The 11,033-nt window shown below is 42.6% G+C and overlaps 1 protein-coding gene across 2 annotated transcripts in view; it reads left to right on the top strand.

Annotated features, from left to right (window-relative positions):
• Positions 1-231: 231 nt before the first annotated feature.
• Positions 232-11,033, top strand: part of ogdha (oxoglutarate dehydrogenase a) — a 31,657-nt gene continuing 20,855 nt past the window's right edge. For both annotated transcript variants that reach the window (XM_037680824.1, XM_037680825.1), the window contains exons 1-3: positions 232-310; positions 3,030-3,402; positions 7,993-8,190. In XM_037680824.1, the coding sequence (XP_037536752.1) occupies positions 3,163-3,402; positions 7,993-8,190 (438 nt within the window). In that variant the 5' untranslated portion in view covers positions 232-310; positions 3,030-3,162. The remainder of the gene's footprint in view (positions 311-3,029; positions 3,403-7,992; positions 8,191-11,033) is intronic.

Below are 11,033 nucleotides of genomic sequence, written 5' to 3'. Positions count from 1 at the left end.
TTGTTGGATGTAACTGGGACCCTGTGTACATAATTTCGCTCCACCACATGTACCACATGAGGTGCGAATGACAATAAAGAAACTCTGACTCTGATTTCAGTTATTCAAATTTGAAAATCACACACACACAAAAACTACAAATTGTGACGTAAGACTCCGCCTCTTCGTGCGTGCGTCATGACGTCACAGACGACCCGTCTTCGTCGTGTGCTTCGCTACCGGAGCTGAGCCGCTGTCATCGTTTTACCGGGAGAGGCGAAGGGCATCCGGGATACTGCCTTCGAGCGGAGCCGCCGAGACGCTTTAGGAGGTCGGTTACCGGCTTAGTCCCATCGGTTTACGGGCGAAATGTTCGCACGGAGATGGTCTGATGTGTTCCGTCGCGTGGAGGCGGGTTGAATTTCGATGTAAAACCAATTTAAAAAGCCGCCCAACACTTGTTAGCTTGCTGGGCTAGCCTCGTGCGAGCTAACACACAGCGGCGCAGCGCGAGGTCACCTGTTAACCTCCAACCTCACCTGCCAAAACTGACTCACTCCGCAGGACTAAAGTTTCACCGTTATTACAGCTGTTTAAGTTAGTTATAATTGGCTTCCGTTCATCTGAGGAGCTAACTGGCTAATTACATAACCCGCCGCGTTAGCTGTGAAGCTAATCGTGTCGGGCCTTTGTGCGGAGGAATATTGTGCACTATTTAACTTGTCGGAGCTGGTTAAAGATGTTTTAACCTCCTGGGGAGCTCATTTCAGTGTTTGGGTCAAGAGTCACCAATTTTCGGGAACTCATGACTCGTGAAAGGACAAAGTGATTGATAGTTCGAGTGGCCAATACCGAAGCTTGATTTACCATCTTTGGGCGGAGTTTCCTTAAAGCAACCAATCAGGTGGACGGTGGTGGGCGGGTCCAGACAGGGAGTGGACTCTTAAAACAAGGTCAAAACACAGAAACTCCTGGAGGCTGACGGAGACCGCAGGTTCTGTCTGGACCATCAGAACCACTCGGTAGACTTCTGAACTTATGCAAGTTGTTTCTTAAACAACTGCATATGTGTTTATGTTAAATTAATCGTGTTTGGTCATTTTTAATCTCAACAGGCCAATAATAAGCCATAATATATTATTATTATTAATATCTGTTGTCATTTTGCCACCAAGACATTCTGGAGCTGTTAACTTCAACAGATGGCATTTAAATACTGCACCCATTTCTACTAAATATTGATAATAATATGTGTCCTTTAATGTGACCTAAGGATGCTTATCAAGCCAGACCTAAAGGAAGTGTAGACTGCTAAAGCAATAAAAAGGTAACGAGCTGTTCTCTCATGTTTATGCTTACATGAGTAGCATCTTAAAACGAACAACCCCCCCAAACAAGCTGATTTCACCCACATCGTGTTGTTTGTGTTGTCAAAAAGATCTGACATTAAAGCAGTCATAAAGACCATTTTAGTCAACGTTTCCTTCAAACCACAGTTATTTAATTTTAATTCAGTTTAAACGCATGAGGAAACCTCCACTCACACACATTAAATATAACGTTTGTGTTATTTCAGCCGTCCTTAATCGTGTGGCTGTCAGAGAGAAAAGTTAGGAAGGCGAGTATTTTTGTCCAGGTTGCCACCAGGACACTTATCTCCTCTGAGCTCCTGCGTTCAGGTAAAACACATGATTTTTATCAGTTACATCAAGAAGGAAAGGCACAGATTTGATCAGATTTCCTAAAGTTAGGAGGACGCAGATGGTCTGCAGCAACAGGTTGCCATTAAAAGCTACCAAGGGAGCGGCGTTAGCTGTCATTTTGAGCTGGGCTCGATCCAAGTCTCAAAGTTTAAAGTTCACATAAAGTAGAACGTGGAACCAGCAGGTCTGTCTGTGTGGACTTTTTGACCCTTTTGCATCTCCACAGACACCCTTCTGTCAGAAGCAGCTGCTCTTGTATTGGATCAGAACATCATAGGTCTGCCTTCGCTCCTCATCTACATCAATGATCCTTGGTCTTCCTGTCTCTAGTTCTCTGGTTCTCCTCCTTTGGCCTACTTGTCGTGACATGTCCTGTCCATGTCTACGGATGAGAACATCGACAGGTGTGGAGAGGTTCCCGTCTCTCTAATCTCGACAGTTCGGTTCTTAAAGTCTCACAAATCGTCACGCTGAAGAATTTCTCCCCTGAAACGGGTTCAGAAAGTTCACACGCTGTCAGATGGTTTCCACCCGTTCAGTTGCTATAGTAACCAGATAATGTTCAGCTGTCGGGTGGTCATAATGTTATGGCTGACCAGTAGAACTTTCCTGTCCCCTCTCGTGCGCCAGGATTCGTCCTGTAAATAAAGTTGATTTTAGTAGTTTAGACAATGAGCAGCAGAACTTCCTCTGAAACATAATGACACGTTTACACAAAATAATAATACTTGAGATTTTATGTATTTATTTTTCCCTGTGAACACGGAGCAGACGGCTTGTTGAGGAACCTGAGAGCTGCTTAACGTGCAGCTGTGAGGAAAAGGACTCGTTCAGACCGTTCTCGTAAACACCGTGAGCCTTTTTGACCTCACTTCATTAATCTGATGTTTTCCTTCGGTTTCTTTGATACATTTGTTTCTTCGGCTTGTTTTATTAAAACAAATCTGAGACGAACTCGTCTGTTTTCTCAAACTGGTCGGATCATCCATGATGGTTAGTGACTCGGTCTGATAATTAAACTGGGAGGAGGAGAACGATGAAGCCAAATAAAAGTCATTCTTGTTTATTTCACTCCCCTGGTGGAAAAACTGTGTCATACTTTTTAAATTTAACTGTAAAAACTTATTTTTAGATCTGGCTTGGTCCTAAATATGCAGATTTTTCTCCAACTCTGGTTCTCTCACTTGTCCTGTGTGTTCATCTGCTCACCTGCTTTAAACATGACATATTTTGCTAACAGACAGACATGAGAAGACATTATCACCTGCCTTTTAGAGGCAGTAAATTAATTGTTCAGTGATTCCGCTGGTTTCTCTTCCTGTCTCATGGTGTCTTTCTCCCCCTCAGCGGACATTTGATCAGCACTTCCTGTCCGAGGACCGGCCTGGGTGGAGTTTAACTTCCTGTCGTCGCTGTAAGGTCGAGGACGTCCGGCCCGCCGGACTGACCACCTCCGTGTGTGACACGTTAAGGACTTCTCATGCATCGTTTAAGGACTTGTGCGGCGCGGTTGCGCCCGCTCACCGCCTCGCAGGCGGCTCAGACTGTCGGCCAGCAGCGGCCAATCACAGCAGCCCCCACGGGCAGCACAAGGACGTTTCAGCCTGTCAGGTGCTACTCTTCACCTGTGGCCTCTGAGCCGTTCCTGAACGGGACGAGCTCCAACTACGTGGAGGAGATGTACTACGCCTGGCTGGAAAACCCCAAGAGCGTTCACAAGGTGAGAAACAGATGGAGGGGCGGGGCTTGTTTCAGGTGGTACACAAAATAATCAAAGATTTAAAGGTAAACTGGAGAAATCTGGTTGTCAGACTGAACAATGAAACTGAACTGGTCTGAGGGAATCGAACATTGAACTGCTGGAAAATGACTGCGTTCATAAAAACGTGACAGATGGAACCTACAGGAGAAACAAATCAGCACCAGCTGCATCCAGATGCTCTTCCGTTGTTTCATCTTCGATATTCTGCCGCAGCAGAAAGTCGTTTCAGCTCAGATGGGTTAGTTTCAGATCATAAATAAAAAAGTTTACCCTGATCTGTATCAAACGGTTCAGTTTAACGAGCTTGCTTCAGTAGTTTTCCACAAGTATTAACGTGACCTTCTGAAATGTGGGTATGCATTCATTGTAAACAAAACACTCGACTGTATCCACAAAAAAATAAACAGACGTGGCCGAATCAGACCAACGTTGAGTGGAAGACATTTAGGTGCTGCTGTAAAATTATAGCCGACAGCTTTTTGCAGTGCGCCTGAACAAATGTGTCTTACTGTTTTTTTTTAAGGTTAATATTCCCAGTTTTCAAGTTTTTTTTATTTTTTATTTAGATTGTTTTAAAAGCCTGTCTGCAGACTCTACTCAACTCTGAGCATAAACACAAACCAACACATCAGAACTGTCGGACTTCTTCATCCCAAACTGCTCTCCTGTGGACGTCGCCTTTATCAACGTATTTTCAGTCACTTTAGAATCAAAGCAACGTTTAATTTATTCATGAAGAGTTTATTTGTGATTACATGTGACTCAAAGTCCAGACACGGGAAACAACCACACAGAAGCGTAACTGGACCTAAGAGCTCTGAAGTGTCTAACAGGAAGAAGGCAGGTTTTATTTTTGTTCATTTAACTAATAATTAAGTCGGAGTCAGAGTTTCTTTGCACCACATGTGGTTCACAGGGTCCCAGTTACATCCAACAAAAGTATAAAATGTAAAAGACAAACGGTTATAAGATCCAAGATATGAACTAAAAAAAACATCAACTAAATATACACTAAGTACAAAAACATTACGCCGAACAGCAGCACGAACATGAGTCTGTGTGAGCAGATGAGCACGAACACAGCAACATGAAACAGATCAGCAGCAACATGAAACAGATCAGCAGCAACATGAAACAGATCAGCAGCAGCATGAAACAGATCAGCAGCAACATGAAACAGATCAGCAGCAACATGATGTGATTTTTCACAGTGATTATTCTGGTTAGAGATTCACGAGTCTTAACAGCCTCAGGGTAGAAGCTGTTCCTCAGTCTAGTGGTTCTACACTTAATGCTCCTCAACCTCCTTCCTGAGGGGAGCGGGGGGCAACAAGTGTGTGTGCTGGGTGAGTGTGGTCCTTCATGATGCAGGTGGCTCTCTTCCTGCATCTGGAGGTGTAGATGTCTGTGATGGTGGGGAGACTGACTCCAACATCTTCTGTGCAGCCTTCACCACTCTCTGCAGAGCTTTTCTTTCTGCAGGAAGAAGGCAGTTTTATTTTTGTTAATTTCCACTAATTATTTACATTTAACTAATTGAATAAATGGCACATCGTCAGAATCAACAGTTCTGGCTTTAAATGCAGCGAGCAGCTACAGGAACGTCTCTCAGCTGTTTGGTTTCGTTTTAGCATCAGTAGTTTTCTTTCTGCGGTCGGTGAACCGTCTGAGCAAACGGGTGACCCGTTCTCCAACAGTCAGAAGAAGTGGTTTGATCATGATCGAAGGTTCGTGATGAGTATCAGTCGTCCTGAGTGTGATTTAACAACAAGAACACGTCTTCACCCCCTCGGCTGCAGACAGTGCAGTGAGCGGCTGTCGCTCGGAGCGGAGCTGGTTGTGTTTCAGTGATCTGAATCTTAAAGGACAGACGGCTAATATTAGCTGCCACTGTCACGTGCTGGACTTGTTTCACAGCTGAGGTCAGAACGGAGGCTGCAGCCACAACCAGAACTTCATCCATGATAAAGATCACTAAGAAGATCCTCAACACGTGCATTAAAGCAGGACAATTACATTTGATCAGATTTATTGATCGATTCAAAAAGATCCAACCGTTGGCTCATTTTCTGGACGTGTGCTGTTGTTTTTAACTCTGTAAATGTTGGGGTCACCGAGGAGTCGTGTTGCTTCTTACGGCACGTCTCGGCCTTCACGAGCTCATCGGGACCGTCCAGGTCTCACTGCTTTGACCGCTCGTTACTGTGAAGAGCTGCAACTCCATTTTATTTAACCTGTTCAAATTAAACCTGCTTTTTAACATCAGTAAACACTGAGCTCAATAAACTTCTGACGTTTTTCACAAACTTTCTGTGGATTCTTGGACTTGTTTTTATTAAAAAAGCCTTTTTGAAAGTCTTAAATTGTCAAATCAAAATCATTGTGGTTTGTCTTTTAAGGAAAGCCATAACAGCTGTCAAAATTAGAGCTTTTCTTTATTTTAGTCTATAATTTTCCTGCTTCTAACACTTTCGACATGATTTGCGCTGGATGTGGCTCACACTGGTCAGGGTTTTTGTGAAACTTGCTGCAAAAATTCCCCGTCTTTGTTGACAACAAAATCCAGGGACCGTTCCACGTGATCTTGACTCCAACCTTTGCTCGACGTCCTCCTCCTCTAGTCATTTCTTTTCAGACGAGGAGCTTCACCCTTTGTCTCCGAGTCCATCGTTCTCCGACTCTGTTTACATGCAGGGATTATTTTACTGACTCAAGACTGTCCAAAGTGTCCTCATCAATGTTTGAATGTAAACAAACAAGTAACTGTCTGCTACAGAGCACGGCTCTGAGAGTTCACTCATAATTAACTGGTGTGTGGACTTTTGGTGAATGATTCAGTTAAAGATGAAACAGACGAAACATTTGAATGTAAAACGTTGAAAAAGTCACGTGTTTTAGACAGACTTGATTAGAAGTAGCTGTAAACCACAAACTGTTTTAGCAGCTCTTGTAGTTATGAGCGCTGCATTTCTGATTAAACACATTTACTCTGTGGTTGACGCCGGTGCCAGGCGGTTCTTGAATTACAGTCCTGCTGAAGTCTGAACATGACGTTCTTCAGACATTGGAAATGAGTCAGAGCTGTTGACTCTTGTTTGGATTTGAGTGTTTGTTTTTTATTAAAACAAGAATTGCTGAGTTATTTTTTTCTGTTGGAGTTGGAGCTGAGTCCTTTCACAGCTGTACGACCCGCTGTTGGTGGCAGGAGCTAACAATGCTAAGCTAAACGATCAAACACGCGTCATGCTTCAGTTGTAAGAAGGTCTGAAGCAGTAAAGATTTAAGAACCCAGCCTTCCTTGGAGCATGTCCCCTGCTGGCTTCCATGCCAGAGGTTCAACAAGTCTCAGCTACTACCGCACCAAGTTTAGCTAACAGTCTGACTGAGTTATAACCATTATATGTTTGCAAAGATCAGCAGGCGTTGGCGGCCATCTTGACTCTAGAAATTATTCAGTGATCACTTTCTGAGTTTCATTAAAGTTTGTCCTGTGATTCATGAGATATTTGGCTAACAGACAGAGCTGACTTTAGCAGATGTCATGCGGTCGGTTAGCTTTCAAAGGATACGCTCAGTTCTAGATGTTTTTATGTCGGCTAAGGTTGATTAGGTGTGGCAGCCATCTTGAATTGGTGATGGCCAAATATCAGATTGAAATCAGCCACTAAGATGTGCTGAAATGAAATAATAAATCATATCTGTGTAATAATCTGTACCTGGTGAACCTCCGGTGGTCTCATCCAGCTGAGACCCCCTGCAGGAGGAACTGTATGGACAGATTTCTGAAACAACTGAACCTTGACTCTGAACCAGCTCTGGTTTTCCTGCGTCTCATATTCTGACAAAAGTTTGAGTGAAGGCTGATTTTAAAGGACTGTTGCTGGAAGTCTGATCAATCTAAAAACTCACATGAGTTTGCAGTGTTTCTCCTAGTTAGCTTGCCATGGCGGGGTGCTCATCTCATCCATGATTTTTGTTGGCGGGGGGACGGACACGTGTCTGAGCGCAGAATGTGCTAACGGTTTTTGAGTGGGGGGGCGTTCAGCATGAGGGAAAAGGCAACGTGAGCGCTGCTTTTAGCTTTTTAGCTATAAAGCCTGTATTTCGCACCATTAGCTTAGTGCTATGTCAGTGCTGGGTGGGTGGGTGGGGGTACAATTTGGTTTAGTAGGTGGGGTGCTCCGTGCTGTTGATGGGGTGGAGCGCCCCACTTGTATAATGGCAGGGTTGGTTTGGAAACGTGAACAGTTCATCGATCTGTGTGCCGCTCTGACATCATCAGTTGTTGATGTTCACACCTGGTTACTCCTTCATGGTAACATTTTAAGATAAGCAGATTAAAAATAATCTAGAGTCTCTACATGGGACGAGATTGTAAGAAGAGGCAGGAACCAGAACGACAGATAAATGTTTCAGGTCACAAAATGAAGTTAATCATCATTCATGATGTGATATTGAGTCTTTAGTAGACCTGAAAACTAAAAGTAAAAAAACAAAAACCTCCCAACATGATTTTAAACATTTTTTCCCATCTGACCTCTCCTCCAGTCCTGGGACGTGTTCTTTCGAAACGCCAATGCGGGCGCTCCTCCCGGTGCCGCCTACCAGTCTCCTCTGGATCTGTCGGCGGCGGCGGCGGCGGGCCTCGGCATTCCTCAGCTGTCCTCGCTGGTCGGAGCCCAGCCCAACGTGGAGAAGCTGGTGGAGGATCACCTGGCTGTCCAGTCCCTCATCAGGGCCTACCAGGTACAGAGACACACACTCGGGGCTGGAGTCTAACCTGAACACACAACTCAGGTGTTTATGTATAGAAAAACACAATTATCAACTTTTATTTTAATTTAAAAACCTGCAGGTAAACGTTCAAGTTTAGTTTGAGCACGCATGAAGGCGACAGTGGAAAAAAAAACTCCCTCATGAGGAAGAAACCTTTAGCAGAACCAGGATCAGGACAAGAGGACCATCTGCTTCGACTGGCTGGGTTTGGTAGTAATAGATACACAATGGCAGGTCAAGAATCACATGTTAAAATAGAAATAGTATCAAATGAAAACTATTCAATTTTAACAATTCATTTAAGGAAATGAGGTCAGTTTGTCCTCTAGTAGTCTAAGTCTATAGCAGCATAACAAGCCGACCCTAACTATAGGATTTATCAAAAAGGAAATTCTTAATCCCAGTCTTAAACTGGACAATGTGTCAGCCTCATGGACAGAAACTGGAAGTTGGTTCCACAAGAGAGGAGCCTGAGAACTGGAAGATCTTCCTCCCATTCTGCTGCTGGAAACTCTAGGAACCACAAGTAAACCTGCAGTCTGAGAGTGAAGTGCTCTGTTAGTAAAATATGGAACAATAAGATCTGTAATATAAGATGGAGCTAGGTTGTTGAGAGCTTTGTAGGTTAGAAGTAAGATTTTGAATTCTATTCTGGATTTGACAGGGAACCAATGGAGAGAAGCTAAAACTGGAGAGATATGATCTCTCCCAGTAACTCCAGTTAAGACTCTGGCAGCAGCATTTTGGATCAACTGAAGACGTTTTAAAGAAGTATTTGGACACCCAGATAATAAACCATTGCAACAGTCCAGTCTAGACGTGACAAATGCATGGACCAGTTTTTCTGCATCAGTTAAAGATCCGATGTTTCTAATGTTAGTGATATTACGCAGGTGGAAGAAGGAGGTTCTAGTAACGTTTTTAATGTGGGGGATAAAAGACATGTCCTGATCAAAAATAACACCAAGATTTTTAACATTAGAGCTGGAGGACAGATTAATGCATCTAAGGAGGGAGAAAGACTGAAACATTCATTCCTAAGGTGCTCAGGTCCAAAAACCAAAACCTCAGTCTTGTCTGTTCAACAGGAGAAAATTAAGGGTCATCCAGGTTTTTATGTCTTTAAGACATGCTTGTAGTCTAAGTAGCTGATTGGATTCATTGGGTTTAATGGACAAATATAACTGTGTGTCATCAGCATAACAATGAAAATTTATCCCATGCTGTTTAATAACTTTACCTTATGGAAGCATATATAAAGTAAAGAGTATTGGTCCAAGCACTGAACCCTGAGGAACTCCACAACTAACTTTGGTGTATGATAAAGACTCATCATCATCATCATTTACAAATTGGAATCTATCAGAAAGATATGATTTAAACCATTTTAGAGCTGTTCCTGTAATCCCAACATCATATTCAAGCCTCTGTAGTAAAATATTGTGATCAACTGTATCAAATGCAGCACTGAGGTCTAACAGGACCAGTAGAGACACAAGTCCATTGTCAGAGGCCATGAGAATATCATTAGTGACTTTCACCAGTGCACATTCAGTGCTATGATGAGCTCTAAACCCTGACTGAAACTCTTCAAACAGATTATTTCTTTGTAGATGATCACACAGCTGACCTGCAACTATTTTCTCTAGAATTTTTTAGATGAAAGTTAGATTAGTTGTAGGTCTATAATTGGCCAGAATTCCTGAGTGAAGATTATGTTTCTTAAGTAAAGGTTTAATTACAGTAATCTTAAAGCTCTGTGGTACGTAATCATTTATTGGAGACAAATTAAGCAGATCCAAGACGTGGTTATTAATTAAGGGAAATGTCTCTTTAAACAGTCTGGTTGGGATCTAGCAGGCATGTGGATGGTTTGGATGAGGTTATTATTTTTGACAATTCAGAGCTCAACAGGACAAAAGCAGTCCAAACACAAATCAGGTTCTAGTGACATTTTTAATTTGTCTCATCTGACACAGAACCAGAGGTGATACTAGGAATGTTGGTTTGAATTTCTTCCCTAATTGAAATAATTTTATTTATAAAGAATCTCATGAAGTCGTCACTACTTATAGTTGTAGGGACACATGGTTCAACAGAGAGAGGATTTTTCATTAGACTAACTATTGTGCTGAAAAGGAACCTGGCGTTATTTTTATTCTCATCAATTAAAGATGAATAATATAAAGTTCTAGCTTTACGGAGCGCTTTTTTGTACGTTAGTAGGCTGTCTCTCCAGGATAAGTAAGATTCCTCAACATTAGTGGAGCGCCATTTTCTTTCTAGTTTGTAGATATCTGTTTTAAAGTACATAACTCAGAATTGAACCAAGGAGCTAATCTCCTGATTACTTTTTTTTTCCAGCGGAGCAATTTTATCAAGTGAAGTTTGCCAGGTAGTTGTAAATTTATCAACCAGATGATGTAAGTCACTGTTCTCTGATGCATTACTCTGCAAGACAGAGGAAAACAATAGAAGAGATTGTTTAAATTTGGTTACAGCATTTTCTGATAAGCACCTGCTGAGATGAAATTTACTCTGTGACTGTGTAGTCATTTAATGTAAACTCAAAGGTTACTAAAAAATGGTCGGACACAGGTGATAACGTGTGTGTTCAGGTGATAACAGTGTGTGTTCAGGTGTGTGTTCAGGTGATAACAGTGTGTGTTCAGGTGATAACAGTGTGTGTTCAGGTGGAATTGTGTGTGTTCAGGTGTGTGTTCAGGTGATAACGTGTGTGTTGGGTGTGTGTTGGGTGTGTGTTCAGGTGATAACGTGTGTGTTGGGTGTGTGTTCAGGTGATAACGTGTGTG

This window comes from Nematolebias whitei, chromosome 8 (assembly GCF_014905685.2).
Source record: "Nematolebias whitei isolate Nwh7 chromosome 8, NemWhi1, whole genome shotgun sequence".
Lineage (NCBI taxonomy): Eukaryota > Metazoa > Chordata > Actinopteri > Cyprinodontiformes > Rivulidae > Nematolebias > Nematolebias whitei.
This window is presented reverse-complemented; position numbering and strand designations above follow the sequence as displayed.